Here is a 16396-nt window from a genome sequence, read left to right as displayed (position 1 = left end):
ATCGGTTCTAGAACTTTCATGTCCGGCCCTGATTTTCAATAAACCAATTTTCCTTTTTCCGTCCCAGAATTCGGATAGTGGCCGCGAGGATGATTCCCCCCCCCCCCCAGTTCGTCCACGCCTTGGCCAATCTGAGCCCGGATGCTAATTAGCTATGCTTTCCAGATGAACACGCCTTTGTCACATGTAGGGCCGGACTACAAGGCCCAGCATGCCTCTCCCCTCCCTGATCAATGAGGGCTTATTTAAATGATCTCTGAGGTCTTGGACCCAGGCCAATCAGCTGTCAGAGCTCATGATAAATCGCAATGCATTATTGATAATAATAATTACTGGGACATGCGCGTTCCGGCCGAAGGGGGGTAAAATTTCCCAACTCCTGGAATTGGTGGCGGAGAGGGGGCAAGTCACCAGGGCTCTTCCCGGCGCCCCGATGCGCGCACCATGTCGAGGCGCAAGCAGGCGAAGCCCCAGCACATCAACTCGGAGGAGGGCCAGGGCGAGCAGCCGCTGCAGCAGCCGAGCCTCGACTTCGCAGAGGCGCCGGCGGCGGAGGAACCGGGTGAGTGCGGCTGCGGCCCCGTCCCTGCGCCCGACTCTCCGTGCGCCCCGGGAGGGTGCTCCCAGCACTGCCGCGCGTCCCTCGAGGGCGCGGGTTCCGGGAGCCGATTCTGGAATGGGGATTCTGTTCCGGGAAAGGAGAGACGCGGAGGGAGGGAGGGAGGGAGGGAACCTCAATCTCCCCCACCCCTGTGCAAACCCCCCCCATCCCCAGTTCTTTCCCTCTTATTGTAAAGTTGATTCCACACTCTGTCTCTCCAGCTTCCCTCTCCTAGTCCACGGTCCCATAATTGGTTTCCCTCGCTTGGCTACATTAAGCACTCCCCTACACCGGTAACTTGGGCGTCTTTCGCCCCCTCTCTAGTGGCGCCGCTTTTAAAATAAAGAGACCCCCCCAAAGTCTCCCCACCCTCTCTACTATCCTCTTGGGGGCCCCTGGGGGAGGGGCGCATCTCTGGGGGACCCCCGGAGAAGGGCGATCTGTTGCACGCGCCCCTCCCGGGCCGAGTGGGGGGAGGGGGCGCGACCTCTCCCCACCCCCAGGCCGGAGTACAGGCCACCCGCGCAGCGCCCAGGGCGGGGGAAGCTGCTGGGTTTAGTTCCCATTCAGAGCTTTTATTTTATTTTTAAGTTTAGATATTTTGTTTACTTTTTTTTTTAATTTTCTTTCCGCCTTTCCCGGGGGCAATGCCGCCTGCTGCGGATCCTCGCCCTAACCTTTCGGGGCCTGACCTCCAGCCATCTTTGATTTCCGACTATCTAAAAATAACCGCGGCCAGCGGGAGGGTGCGAGCCCGGGCCCGGGCAGCGGGTGCATGGTCACCCCCGCTGGAGCGCACCCCCGCGCCTTTACTTATTTATTTTTTTGCATGGATCCCCCGGGCGGCACTGTTCAGCACACGCCCGGGAGGTGAAAGGGGAGAGGTCGGGTTGCAGCTGACCCGGCCTGCGCCTCCACAGAGTTCAGGACCTCGGCGCGGCCCGGAGCTGCGGGCGAGCCCCTCGTCCCTGCCCGCCGGACTGTCGCCGGAGAAACTGGGAACGTGGGGCGGGGGCTCCCCTTGGGCCTCCCGCTCGATTCCAGCTCTCTGCGTGTGGTGGGCGGTGCGCGGAGGACTTTGCGCGCTCTGCTTGGGCGCTCCTGTTTTCCCGGGAGTGCGATCCACTTTTCCCAAACTTCCTGAGTTTATCAAAGTTCAGTGACCTTCTACCTCATTGTATTTCCCCCCCCCCTCAGGGCAACTGGAAGGTCATTGCTTGTTCGAGGGGGCGGATGTGAGTTTTGGGGCGTTGGAGCATCCCACATCATAGGGCCGGGCAGCTGGGATGGACTCTTTGTGCCTTGGCCCCGGGAGCTGGGGGTGGGGGGGCAGATCATGGAGAGGCTGGGTCGCCTGGTCCACCTGGAACAAAAGGGTTAACCATCAGCCCGCCTGCTTCCTCTAGAGAGGAGGGGCGAGCTCCCGGCCCTGACCCCTCCCCTGGTCCTGCGATGACCTCCCTTCCCCCTCCATTTGGGGTGAGTGCATACTAGTGGTTCCCCCCCACACACCCCATTTAGGTGGTGGTTGGGACTCTGGGGTTGGGCGGCATGAAGGGGGGGGGGTAGCTTGCTATAGAACGGCTTCCGAAATCTCCACTGGCTGGAGTCGCGGTTAACCTGGCTGCACCCTGAAGCCACTGGGCGCGCGCTGCCACCGCGGTTTGGGAAGCGAGTTTTCTGCGGATCACCCGCGGTCGGAGCCCTGCCGCTGGCGTGCGTGCGCCCTCTGGAGACCGGTCATGTGCGGACCGCGACACACACCTGGTGAGTGAGGCTAGCTGCGCGGGAGACCCGCAACCGGGTGATCTCTGTGGGGTTCCCCACCTTCAGCATCACCTACAGTGTTTGGGAATCTACTCCAAGAATTCTTTAAAAAGGTGTTTGCTAGGGGTAGGGGGTAGACATCAATTGTGGTCTTGGGAAGAGCTTTTTTTTTTTTTTTTTTTTTTTTTAAGAATTTTAAGTGGCAGTATTTTGGGATCACCCTCAGTTTAGATTAATCTTCCATCTTTTGGGAAATTTTTGGATTCCTCTTGGTCAGTCTGTAGAATGTAGGTTTGTTTTTTTTTTTTTTCAAGGAAAATGAAATGCGGGCAATAATTAGCAGATCAAAAAATCCGCAGGTGGTCAAGGAGAAGGGGCTTACAGTACTTAAAGGAAAATTAGCATTTTCTCAAAAGAGTTCCAAATGCCTTTTGTGCTAAACTGGATTACAACCATCAGCTATTACGATTCCCAGGTTTTCAGTAATTTAGCTTTCCTCCGTCCTCCATTGGCCTGCCTGTGCTTGGCTTAGTTAAGGTTTCAAGCGAATTTCGTTTTCCCCAAAGGGGGAGGGGGTTCTAATTTGCACACAGCCTTTTTTATTCATTTAATTGCATGTAAAATGCGCTCTCTAACCCTCAGCGGTGCTCAACCGCCAGTAAACGATACTTTGTCTTTGTTGATGGGGGGGGGGGTTAGCAGATTCCAGTCTAAGTAGGGGACCTGAGATCCATTTTGGGTGGCTGAAGGCATGGTATTTTAGAGTCTCCTCCTTTTGGATGTAAAATGTCAAGTGGGAATTTGAGGAAAAGAATTTTGGCAGGGTTTGGTAAGAGGAGGATCAGCATTGCATTCTGGGTGTAACCTTGCCTAGGTGGATCAGTCTGCTCCCTGCTCACTCAACTTTGGCCCCTTGTGTGCAGCGACAGTTTTGCTATAGAATCGTTGCGTGTTGAGGTGTGATGGGTAATCTAATTCAGGATGAATTTTCACTAGAAAGGGCTCTGTGGCAGGCTCCAGTCTGGGATCTTGCAGGAGTTAATTCTCACAACCGAAGTAGCTTTGGTATTTTGCTCACGGGACAGTTAATAGAGGCTCCTGGGTGGCAAGGGTCGGCCAGTGGTTCCCCTCCCACTTGACTTTAGCCTTCACTTGAATCCATGGGAGAGTTTGTTGCTGGTCCTAGAGCACGGGGCAGCGGAGGTGCTTCGAGCTGCTTTGGTTTGGTGATTCCCCAGCCCCTAGTCTGTCTGTGTAGTAGCCATGACAGCTTTCTAACCTGTCCCAGCCTTGTCTCTGCCTCTAAAGCTGGGATTGGAAGAATCTGCCACTAAATCCTGTCCCCTTTTGATTTTTCAAATTGTCTGTAGAAACTGGGTTGGTGAGGAGACTTCTCAGCAAGCAACTTGGAACTAACTTGATTTGAGAAAAAAAAATAGATGAATTTAGGAGGTTACCATAATCACTTTAGTCTGTACTTTATGGCAAACATAGCTAAACAGGGCAAGCCTTGGTACAGGCTGTAGACAGCCTTGTTTCTTCCTCTGATGTCTCAGAGTTGGCAAGCTTGTTCCAGTTGAGGCAAGTATCCCTTACTTATGTAAGGTATATTTTATATAAAGCATATTGTGAGCCCTCTATCTTAAGATCTTGAATTATTGATGGTATGTGCTGCCACAGTGTACATTCGGAGGACAGAGGAGAGCTGGTCTATCTGGGGTCATCCATTAGATGTGGCCAGGGTCTTCACCCGTCCTGGCTTTCCCTTTTACCCTTTCAAAATCTTTCTCCACAGGCCCCTGAACTTTAATCCATGATTGCTTTTGATTTCTGCAGCTCTTGATTAAGTAGAAACTTAATTTCGGGTCATATTCAACCTCTACACGCAGATTTTAAGGCTTGCTCGATGAAACCGGCTTAAAAAAGAAAGTCTTTACAGCTGGGTCTGTAATACCCAGAGACGTAATTCCTTTTGTTTTTTTGGCATTTTTCCTGGAGTTAGGGCAGGGTCTAAGATACTGTGTGCTCTGGGTAAACTGCTCATTGTGTTTCTTTAATACCAGCCCAGTAACAGATAAGCACCAGGCTTTTTATCGAGATACACAGATTTCAAATGTTTTTTTTTTTTTTTTTTTTTTTTTTAGCTGTTTTGAGTGTCTTCTGCCCGGGATTGGCCTCCTGGTTGATTAGCTTTCTTCTTATACAATAGTAAGCGCATTTTCCATTCATCTGGGCGAGATTGAATCGAAGACCCCTGCTGGGTTTACTGCATTCTTCCAACTTACTGGATAACTAGATGCTGAAGAGATAACATTCCTAAAATTCGGGGTGGGGGATGGAAGCCACGCTCGCTGGCGATATCCCTGTGGACTTTGCTTTCCTTCTCTTCAGGTTAATTTAAGCAGAGCCAGCAATTGTTCCTAACAGGGTCCTCTTTCTCCTTGGCAAATACTCCGTCCCATCATTTGCCGCCGGTGGTATGGACGAGGTAGTTTTTTACTGCCTAAGCAAACATCGGCTACAGTTGTAAGTGGGATGTTGCTGCAGCGGTCAGGCTGGAGGGGGAGAGAGGCTTTGGGGCTTGTGTATACAGTGAAGGCGGTTGGCATCCCGGCAGTAAATCACTCTGAGCTGGTGCATCCTTCTGGAGCAGGGGTGCTTAACCTTTTTTGTGCCACAGACCCCTTCTCAGCTGAATGCCGAGCGCACACAGGATAGCAGGGAGAGGAGGTACAGTGATCTATGAACAATTATCACAAATGAAATTGTTTAGCCCTCTTGTCCTTTTCTGTTTGCAAGCTCTGGAGAATGACAAAGAGGGCCCCTAGGCTGGCTATTGTTTCTGGCCATTTCTCCCCTAAACAATGAAGCCTGAAAACTATTTACATAGTGTTTACATTGCATGTGGGCATGCTAAATCCCGGAGATTAAAGTTTGGGGGTTGGAAATTCTGCTCAGTGGGAGAGCCCTCCCCTGGCTGGTGTGATGGCTTCGGCTCAATACCCCCTGGGGAGGTGGGGAACAAACCAGGGGGTGTGCCAGACAGGATCCCTCAGAGCCTCCAGCTTGGTGTCGCCTCTCCATCTCCATTACCGCCTCTCCATCTCCATTACCGATATGGGGACTATAGTGATGTGTACCCCGTAGTTAATAAAATGACAGGTTAAGGTTGGCACAGTGTGCTTATGGTTGGATGACTTTTACTTACTTAGGTTTTTTGGAGGTAGGGTTTCCCTATATCACCCTGGCTGTCTGTGGCATGCTATAGGGATGTGGCCCAGTTGGTAGAATGGTAGCCTGTATGAAGCTAATAAGCTGTAGGGTCTATCTCCAGCTCTGAAGAAAACTTAAAACTAGATATTGCGTTGTTTGCATCCTTTGGAGCACTAGGGAACTGTAAGCTGGAGGTCAGAGGTTCAAGGTCATCTGGACGCCCAGGTGGGAGGACAGACTTAACTCTGCACCAGGTAAAACCAAAACATGGGCATTTGTGCAGGGCACTTGGTAGTTTCTGGAGTAGATTGGGTGTGTGGGGGGGGAGAGGGCGTGGAGGGATGTCGAGGCTGAGGCCACTGGAAGTTCTTTCTGTCCACTTGGTACCAGTTTAAAGGGACCTTTTCTAGGGTCATTGGTGGCACACACTCTGGCACTCTAGAGACAGAGGCAAGCTAGTCTCTGGATCGGGGACCAGCCTGGCCAGCCTGCTGTACAGAGTTCCAGGCTAGCCAGGGCTACACAGAGAAACCCTGTCTCAGAAAGCAAACAGAGGACCTTTTCCACAGTGCCCACACCGATTTCTATCTCAGGCTCCCGATGTCTTCACTTCCCTGTAGACGTTCGTGTCTTGACACACCCACACCCTGCCCAGCCTGCTTCCTGCCTTTCAAAAATTCCTTTCTCAACTAAAATGTGAGGCAAAGCCTGAAGCTGAAATGCTGGGATATTCTTATAATCCTGGTTGAGGCAGAAGCTTAACAAACTTGAGATTGCCTTGTGAGTTCAGGGCCAGCGTGCCCGTGAGAACCCAGTTCACACAACAGTAAAGACTCTTGTGTGGTTCTCTTAGAGAAAACAAAATTATTTTGGGGTGTCTTGGGTTTTTCTGGAGAGGGTGTACTTTTTGTTTATGTGGAAACTTGTAGACCAAGAGCTGTTGGTGGCTGTTGATGTGTGAAGTGTGCAGACAGGTTCCTGAGGTAGAGGATACAGTTCAGTCAGATCTCTAGGGAGGCTAGCCGTCTGTTCCCCGTCCTCCCAGAGGAATTTTCTTTAAAAGATTTTTGTTGTTTCATTTTTAATTTTAAGAGAAAGGGTTTCTCTGTGTAGCCCTGGCTGTCCTGGAACTCTGTAGACAAGGCTGGCCTTGAACTCAGATCCACCTGCCTCTCTGCCTCCCAAGTGCTGGGATTAAAGAAGGTGTGTGCGGCCTTGCCTGTTGCTTATCTGTATATATTTTTTGTTATGTTCACTGCCTGGTTCGTGTTTGAAAAGTGGGACCTCCTTGAAGTGGAGTTAACAGTTAAAAGCAACCATGTAGGTGCTGGGAATCGAACCCTGGTCCCCTCTGGAAGAACAGCAAGTACTCTTGCTACTTGAGTATTGACTGGGCAGCCCTGGTACTAGACCTGTGCCTGCTGTGCTCCGGAGGGTCCTGAAAGTTGTGGTATTTGGATAGGATCAGTCTCTATCAAGGTAGCCCAGGCTGACCCAGAAGTCATGAACCTTTATGGCCTGTAATTACAAGTAGTTGGCTTACGTCCTAATTTTAAATTTTATTATACTGGAGCTCCTGTATCTGAGGCCACCTCAGTCACACACACACACACACACACACACACACACACACACACACGGATGATCTTGAACTTCTGATTCTTTGGGTGCTCTTCTTCCTGGAGTGTACAGTCACATGACTTATTCTGTGCTGGAGATAGAACACAAGTGTAAAGTGTATGTTTCGTGCTGCCCAACCCCCAGCTTGCTCCTTTCTTTCTTTCTTTTTTTTTTTTTTTTTGAGAGTGAGAGAGTAAGCAAGCAATGTCTCTTTTGTTTTATAAAGTAAAGTACAGTCAACAATTTTTTTTTTTTTTTTTTTTTTTTTTTTGGTTTTTCGAGACAGGGTTTCTCAGGGCAGCCCTGGCTGTCCTGGAACTCACTCTGTAGACCAGGCTGGCCTCGAACTCAGAAATCCGCCTGCCTCTGCCTCCCAAGTGCTGGGATTAAAGACGTGCGCCACCACTGCCTGGCACAATGTCTCTTTCTTAGCCTTTACTGTCTGCCTTTGCCTTTCTTGGACTGGAATTAGAGTGCTTTTATTTCGTGGCTTTCTATCCAGCAGGATCCCCTAGACTTTCCTGTACTGTTGAAGAAAAAGCATTGTTTTCATAGAACTTGTGTGCACTAGGGAAAGAACTAATACAGGGGTTCTCACCCCACCCCACCCCCGTGGAGTTGCTGCTGTGATGGCCTAGTTCTGATATGGGCTTCTTTATTAGCTTTGGTGCATGCCTGTTTTCCCTGAGGGTATGTATATGTGGATATGTGTGTATGGGATACGTACAGTGCACATGGGCGATCCCCTGGAACTGGAGTCACAGTCAGTGGAGGAGTTCTGGGGTGTTGGCTGCCCATTGCTTGCCTCTAGTTTGCTATTTCTGTATTTACATAAGAGCTTGTCTTTAGACACCAGGCTCTCCCTTGAGGACGTGAAGTCTGTCTGCATCTTTGCCATAGAAAGATCCTTGTCCTCAGATTCACCCAGTGTACAGTGTTCTAGATTCCAAGGGATTGTGTATGTGGTGTTGGGGATTTAACTCAGAACCTACTTGCATCCTGGGCAAGCTCTCTACCACTGAGCTGGTTCCCAGATCCAGTCACTAATGGCTGGAACTTGCTTTATATACCAGGCTAATCTAGAACTCACAGGGATCTGGCTACCTCTGCCTTTCAAGTGCTATGGTTAAAGGCCCCAGCTACCAGGCTGGTTTTTTTTTTTTTTTTTTTTTCTTATTTTATTTACATTTAAGATGCCATCCACTTTCCCCATTTCCCCTCCCTAGAAAACCCCTGTCCCATGCCCCCCCTTTCCTTTTTGCTTTTATACAATTTTTTAAAAAATGTTAATCACCAGGCTGGTTTTGAACTCATGATCTTTCTGCCTCAGCTTCCCAGGTCCCTGATACCACAGACTAAACTGGGATTGATGATCTCTTGTTGGCTCCTTTAAACTTCTTTAAACCCTGTCATTCCTGGGAGATGGAGGCACCTCACTGGAGTTGGATGTGTTTCCATTTTGCTTGGGTGGTGGAGATCAGTAGGATTTGACCATGTTCCGATGTGATGTTGGCTGTCTTCTGTCTATTAGTCTGTGCAAGCTAGCACCAAGGGAGGCATCCGGATTAATGCATAGTTTAACAAACTATCTAGTGGGGTTTAGTGGCACCTGGCTATAATCCTACCTCCTGGGAGGCTGAGGTAGGTAGGATTGCTGGTAATCAATACTAACCTGGGCTACAAAGTTTCTATATAAAATAGCTGAGTGTATCCGGTATTGCTGTAACAAACTACCACAAGTCGGCTGGCTTAAACAGCAGTTGATTAGTTCTCACGGATGTGGAACTTCTGGATTTAGTGCCCAGGTTCCTCCTTGGGGTTCTGGAGAACTGATAAGATTCCTGTGGTTTCAGCAGTTCTTGGTGAGGGCCCTTGACTGCATCTCTATCTTGGCTCTTGGGGGCCCTGTTCTCTGGGACTGTGTCTCACAGATTCCTACTCCTCCTTGGAGTTAAAAACACTTGAGTTTAAGACCCAGTTTAACATGCGTCAAAAGCCCTGTCCCATCCAGGCTTGGTAACAGACTCTTGTCATCAGCACTCTGGAAATAGAGGCAGGGAGGGGTTAGGAGTTCAAAGCCAGTCTGCTACAAAGCAGGTTTGGAGCTGTCTGGACTAAGTGAGACCCTAAAAAGAGATCCCATCCAGATAGTCGTGCCCAGACAGGCATGGAACGTAAGGAGACACAATTCCCATTATCCTAGTGTCCCTTCCTTACACAGTCTTGCTGAGTCAGGACATGGTGATGGAGAACTGGGTATTACTACTCCACATCAGGGCAGAGTGCTCACCTTTTTCTGTCCTTTGTGACAGGTGCGCCAGTGAACTCCCCAGGGACCAGTGATGAAGCCTCCGAGGACTCCGCCCCGGTGAAGCGTCCCCGCCGGGAGGACACTCACATCTGCAATAAATGCTGTGCCGAGTTCTTTAGTCTCTCTGAGTTCCTGGAACACAAGAAAAGCTGCACTAAAAACCCTCCTGTCCTCATCATGAATGACAGCGAGGGGACAGTGCCTTCAGAGGACTTTTCCAGAGCTGTCCTGAGCCACCAGCCGGGCAGCCCAAGCAATAAAGACAGTCTCCAGGAGAACAGCAGCAGCTCCGGGGAAAAGCTGGGCACGGACCCCATCCTGTACTTGAAGACGGAGGCTACCCAGCCGCCCACACCACAGGACATAAGCTATTTACCCAAAGGCAAAGTAGCCAACACCAATGTGACTCTGCAGGCGCTCCGTGGTACCAAGGTGGCGGTGAACCAGCGGAGCATGGAGGCCCCCGCGCCACCTGTGCCCGTGCCTGTGACTGCTGCCCACGGCATCCCGTGGGTGCTGGAGCAGATCCTGTGCCTGCAGCAGCAGCAGCTCCAGCAGATCCAGCTCACGGAACAGATCCGAGTGCAGGTGAACATGTGGGCCGCGCATGCCCTCCACTCTGGAGTGGCCGGTGCGGACACCCTGAAGGCCTTGAGCAACCATGTGTCCCAGCAGGTGTCCGTGTCCCAGCAGGTGTCTGCTGCTGTGGCTCTGCTCAGCCAGAAAGCCTCAAACCCGGCTCTGTCTCTAGATGCCTTGAAACAAGCCAAGCTACCTCATGCCAGCGTCCCCTCCACGGCCAGCTCATTGGCCTCAGGGTTCACACCCTTCACCTTGAAGCCTGCTGACGGGACTCGGGTTCTCCCCAACTTCGTGTCTCGCCTCCCGAACGCCCTGCTACCTCAGACCCCGGGCTCGGTGCTGTTGCAGACTCCCTTCCCCACTGTGACACTCGACCAGTCCAAGAAAGGAAAAGGGAAACCCCAGAACCTCTCCACCTCTGTGTTAGATGTCAAGGCCAAGGACGAGGTCGTCCTCGGTAAGCACAAGTGTAGGTACTGTAGCAAGGTTTTCGGGACCGATAGCTCCCTTCAGATCCACCTTCGCTCCCACACCGGAGAGAGACCTTACGTGTGCCCTGTCTGTGGTAACCGATTCACCACCAAAGGCAACCTCAAGGTTCACTTCCATCGACACCCTCAGGTGAAGGCAAACCCGCAGCTGTTTGCCGAATTCCAGGATAAAGGGGCCGCGAGCACCGGTCCTCACTATGCACTCCCTGTCCCCGCCCCTGTAGATGAATCAAGTGTCTCTGTGGACACTGAGCCTGTCCCCGTCACGGGAACCCCTTCTGTAGGGCTACCTCAAAAGCTCACTTCAGGGCCTAACCCCAAGGACCTCGTGGGTGGCTCCTTGCCCAGTGACATACAGCCAGAGCCTTCTCCAGAAAGTGAGGTGGGCCTTCCACTACTTGGGGTGGGAGTGATGCCTAATCCCCCAAGGGCTGGGGGCTTCCAGGGCACTGGGGCCCCCGAGTCAGGGTCAGAGACCCTGAAATTGCAGCAGCTGGTGGAGAACATAGACAAGGCCACTACTGACCCCAACGAGTGTCTCATTTGTCACCGGGTCCTCAGCTGTCAGAGTTCCCTGAAGATGCATTACCGGACCCACACAGGGGAGAGACCATTCCAGTGCAAGGTCTGTGGCCGCGCCTTCTCCACCAAAGGCAACCTGAAGACACACCTTGGGGTCCACCAAACCAACACAGCCGTAAAGACCCAGCATTCGTGTCCCATCTGCCAGAAGAAGTTCACCAATGCCGTCATGTTACAGCAACATATCCGGATGCACATGGGGGGCCAGATCCCCAACACTCCTCTGCCAGAGAGTCCCTGTGACTTCACAGCTCCCGAGCCCATGGCCGTTGAGGAGAACGGCAGCGCCGGCGGTTTCTGCCAGGAAGACACAGTGGAAGGGACGGGAGCTGAGAATATCTGTTCCCAGGATGTCCCCAGTGGCCCCTCAGCAGTCTCTGCGCCGGTTCCTAGTACCCATGTGGCGTCGCCCTCCCTGGGCTTTTCTGTGATGGCGCCCCTGGATGCTCAGGGGAAAGGGGCTCTTCCCACAATGGCCCTGCAGCGGCAGAGCAGTCGAGAAAACAGCTCCCTGGAAGGCAGTGACAATTGCCTGACCAATGACTCTTCCTTGCTCACGGGTGACCAGGAGTGTCAGAGCCGAAGCCCAGATACCACAGAGACCATGTGCTACCAGGCAGTGTCCCCCGCCAATAGCCAAGCTGGAAGTGTCAAGTCCCGGTCTCCTGAGGGTCACAAGGCTGAGGGCGTGGAGAGCGGCCGCACTGACACCGAAGGTGATGAGGCTTTGGATTTCCCTTAATGTGTTTTTTGGGCTCAAGGTCACCAGAAAAAGCCTAGGTTGAATTTAACAGTGTGTCCTGAAGCAGCTTCTTAAGACCAATTAGCTATTCTGTTCTGGGTCTCAGGATCTAATAACTGCCTTTACCCTGGCACCCAGTAGGCTTTCTTGGTTTATCATGGTCCGTGTAGGTTGAGTTTTTGCAATATGAATGTTGGTTTTGTTTTGATTTTTCTTTTTGACCTCACGGGAACATGGGTGATGTTAGCCATATCACAGTGTGTTCAGGAAAGTAGGCACTATTTGGACCATGGAAACCAAGTGGTATTTTTGCCAGATTTTGAGGTCTGGCTATGAAACAGTTAAGATATGAAAGGGGCTGCCTTATTGTTAGATGCATCAGCTGAGGTGTTCATTGGTCCTCACTATGTCATTAGAATGTCATTAGAATCAAAGTGCCTAGGAATGGCTCGAAGGTGACTTTATTCATTGTGCTGCTGGGATTCCAGCCTGGGGTGTCTTAGGCAGGCATCCCCCTACCTTCCCTCCGATTTATTTATTTATTTATTTAAGATAGGGCCTCACTCGCTGTGTAGACTAGGATGGCTTTGAACTTGTAGCTTGCTTCCACCTCTTAAATGGTAGGGCTGAAGTCGTGCACCACCGCCATATCTGGCTTTTTTTCAGGGGTTGGCAGGAGGATACCAGCTTGAGTTTTTTGTGTAGTCTGGGCAAGCCTTGAACTTCGTTCAGATCCTCCTGCCTCCTCCTCCCAAGTAGCCGGGACGATAAGCCCGAACCTTAAAGGGTAATATCTTACTTACGCTGAGTCTTAGGTATCACCTGTACAGATATTTCTAAGTTACCTATACTTTAAACTGTAAAACAACGTGAATTTTCCAAAGTGTTTGAGTCTCCGCTTTCTTTGTAATTATAAGAACTTAGGGGCGAGGCTAGTGATTGAGCACTCACGTCACACACATGGTGATCTGAGGTAAGTTCTCCAGAACACATGTGCGAAGGCTAGGCATGCGGGGTGTGTGAGGCCACACGTGCCGCACGTGTCTCCTGTGCTACCTGCTGTTGGCTGATGGGAGACTAGCTGATGCCTAGACTCACTGGCCTGTATCCTAGACCACTGATGCTATTCTAGACTCAAGAGAGAGCTTGTCTCAAAGAAGTGAGTGAAAACCAGAGGAACACCCAAAGACTGCCCTTGGTGCGCTCGCATACACACACACACACACACACACACACACACACACACACGGACGTGCAGAAAATTTCAAAGCAAGCAGCTATTGAAATAATTTTTATAAGCAAAATCTAGCAGGCAGTTGTGGAGCGTTTATTTAAACAGTTGTGAGTTGGGTGTCAAACGATAAAAGTTTGAATTTCTCCCCTTCTCCTTGTTAGGTCGGACCAGCCTCCCTCCAACGTTTATCCGAACACAGCCCACCTTTGTCAAAGTTGAAGTACCTGGCACCTTTGTCAAAGTTGAAGTACCTGGCACCTTTGTGGGACCGCCCAGCATGCCCTCAGGCATGCCACCTTTGCTAGTATCTCAGCCGCAGCCTCAGCCTCGCCGACAGGCCAAGCAACACTGTTGCACACGGTGTGGAAAGAACTTCTCGTCTGCCAGTGCCCTGCAGATCCACGAGCGAACACACACAGGAGAAAAGCCTTTCGTATGTAACATATGTGGGCGGGCCTTCACCACGAAAGGCAACCTGAAGGTGGGTTCCGACTGGCGTTGGGGTGTGTCATCTGTGTACCCAGAAAACATCCATGGGTTCATGTGTCCCAGACATTATAAACCCAGCAATGTCAGGCAGAAGCAGGGGGATTCTTTGAGTTGGTGGCCAGCTTGGTGTACATAGTAAGACTAGGTTATCCCTGGAACTTGCACTGTAGACCAGGCTGGCCTCAGATCTTCCTGCCTCTGCCTCCTGAGTGTTGGGGTAAGAGTCTTGCTTGTGTCTTGTGTAGCCTAGGCTGGCTGGAACTCAGAATCGTGACTGCTGGGATTATAGGTGTGAGCCACCAATCTGACTTCATGCGGCCCCCCTCCCTCGTACAAGTGTTTTGCATGCATGTGTATATGAGCTGGCTTACCATGTGGGTTCTGGGGGTCAAACCTTGGATCCTATAAGAGTAATGAGTGCTCCTAACCACTACTCCGTCTCTCTAGCCCCACATTGTGATGCCCTTGAACTTGGTGACATAAGAAAGTCTTGTGTTAGCTGTGGTGATTCATCACCTTGACTCAGTAGTGAGGGTACAGTTGGGGGTGGAGGAGATGGGGGAGCTAGGTAGATGGCTCGGGGTTAAATGTGTTTGGTATTCTTGAGGGGACCTGAGCCCAGTTCTCAGCACCTATGTGAGATGGCTCACACAGCACTTGGTGTTAGCGAGATGCTGGTTCCATTTCCGGCACTACCAAATAGAAACCGTAAAGATTGCACATTGGTGCTGGGTGTAGCCGGGCTGGCAGAGCCTGTTTAGTATTCAGAAAGGTTTTGGGGTATCTCTTTCGCCTTCTTAAACCAGCCTTGGTGGTTCCACTTCTTGGGAGGTGAAGACAGTGGGCAGGAGAGCCAATATTGAATGTCAGTCTCAGGAGAGATGTCTTGTCTCTTCCATTGTTTTGTTTTTGTTTGTGTGTTTTCTGAGACAGGGTTTTTCTGTGTAGCCCTGGCTGTCCTGGAACTTGCTCTCTAGATGAGGCTGGCCTCGAACTCAGAAATCTGCCTGTCTCTTTAACAAAAACAAAAACAAAACAAAGCAAACCAAAAATTAGTTAGCCAGAATATCAGACTAGGAGCTGAAATTGCCTTAATTTAGACAGCAGTTAACTGTTCACTGGCCCTGCATGACGGTTGGAAGTGCTTCTCTTGTTGAGGGGTCTGATGAGCCTTGGTCTTGGAAGGCACCTACCTGCTTGGATGCAGGGGTTGGAAACTACTGCTTACAGGTGTCCATTGCCACGCCTTTCCCAGCAGCCTCTATTTGCAGCTTAGGGACACTAGAGTGGGCATAGAGAGCACGCATTGCCTGTTGTAGAAGGCTGCATTGCCTGGGAGCCTTTTGAATGTCAGCCAGCGGGCTGATGTGATGGCTCAGCGGTTGAGAGCACTGTTGCATTCCTAGCACCTGTGTCCAGTGCTGCAGCAAACAGCAATATTGGGGGACGTGATGGGCATATAACCTATGCACGCACACACACGCACATACAAACACATGATTTAAAAGACTACTTTTTTTTTTTTTTTTGGGAGACAGGGTTTCTCTGCGTAGCCCTGGCTGTCCTGGAACTCACTCTGTAGACCAGGCTGGCCTTGAACTTAGAAATCTGCCTGCCTCTGCCTCCCAAGTGCTGAAATTAAAGGCGAGCGCCACCACTGCCCAGCTTTTTTTTTTTTTTTTTTTTTTTAAAATCAAGGCAGTTTGTGTGTGTGTGTGTGTGTCTGTGTCTGTGTCTGTGTCCGTGTCCCAGGCTGTCCTGGAACTCCCTCTGTAGACCGTGCTGGCTTTGAACTCAAGAGCTCCACCTGCCTCTTATTCCCATGTGTGCTGGGATTAAAGGTGTCAGCCAGGCACAAAAACATGTTCTCAACTGTACAGATACCTGAATTTATTATTTTCTGGCTTACTGATATAAGATCTGACTGTAGCCTAGGCTGCCCCTTCCACCACACTCATCACTTATGGTTGCATGAAGCCAGGTGATTTGGGCTTGCCTACAAGCAGGCCACCATCCTGATGAAACCCTCTCTATGCTGTCTCCCCACACAGGTACACTACATGACTCACGGGGCCAACAATAACTCCGCCCGCCGGGGCAGGAAGCTGGCCATGGAGAACCCCATAGCAGTGCTGAGTGCCGAGGGAAAGAGAGCGCCTGAGGTGTTTCCCAAGGAGCTCCTGTCACCCACGGTGAGTGTGGACCCTGCCACGTGGAACCAGTACACCAGCGTCCTCAATGGGGGCCTGGCCATGAAGACCAACGAGATCTCCGTGATCCAGAGTGGAGGCATCCCCACCCTGCCCGTGTCGCTGGGGGCCAGCTCTGTGGTGAGCAACGCCACGCTCTCCAAGTTCGATGGCTCCCAGACCGGCGTGGGCGGGGCCGTGAGCGGGACCGTGGAGAAGCCTGCTGTTCCGGATGGGGTGGCCAAACACCAGTTCCCTCACTTTCTGGAAGAAAATAAGATTGCAGTCAGCTAAGGAGGAAGAGGAGTCTGCCGGAGTGAGATTTGTTTAGTTTCCTTAACCTATATCCTCCTTTTTTTTCCTTCCTCTTCCTGATGTGCAAGTGATGAGGCTTGTGACCATAGCCTTGGGCAATCCTACAATCACGATAGTTGCTATGCTGCTTTCCAAAAAAAAAAAAAAATTGAAAAACCAAAATGGAGGAAAGGTGAAAAACAACAAAAACAAACCAAAAAACAAAAACAGACTTTTTTTTTTTTTTTTTTTTTTTTAATATTTTTGGAAAGAAGCGGGTT

At 50.8% G+C, this 16396-nt stretch overlaps 1 protein-coding gene across 1 annotated transcript; it reads left to right on the top strand.

The window, feature by feature from the left end:
• The first annotated feature begins 363 nt into the window (after positions 1 to 363).
• Positions 364 to 16340, top strand: Sall4 (spalt like transcription factor 4). Its single transcript, XM_034496129.2, has 4 exons — positions 364 to 571; positions 9514 to 11883; positions 13305 to 13624; positions 15684 to 16340. The coding sequence occupies exons 1-4, from the start codon at positions 445 to 447 to the stop codon at positions 16113 to 16115; spliced, it is 3249 nt and encodes a 1082-aa protein (XP_034352020.1). The 5' UTR covers positions 364 to 444; the 3' UTR covers positions 16116 to 16340.
• The last annotated feature ends 56 nt before the right edge of the window (positions 16341 to 16396 follow it).

This window comes from Arvicanthis niloticus, chromosome 2 (genome assembly GCF_011762505.2).
Source record: "Arvicanthis niloticus isolate mArvNil1 chromosome 2, mArvNil1.pat.X, whole genome shotgun sequence".
Lineage (NCBI taxonomy): Eukaryota > Metazoa > Chordata > Mammalia > Rodentia > Muridae > Arvicanthis > Arvicanthis niloticus.
This window is presented reverse-complemented; position numbering and strand designations above follow the sequence as displayed.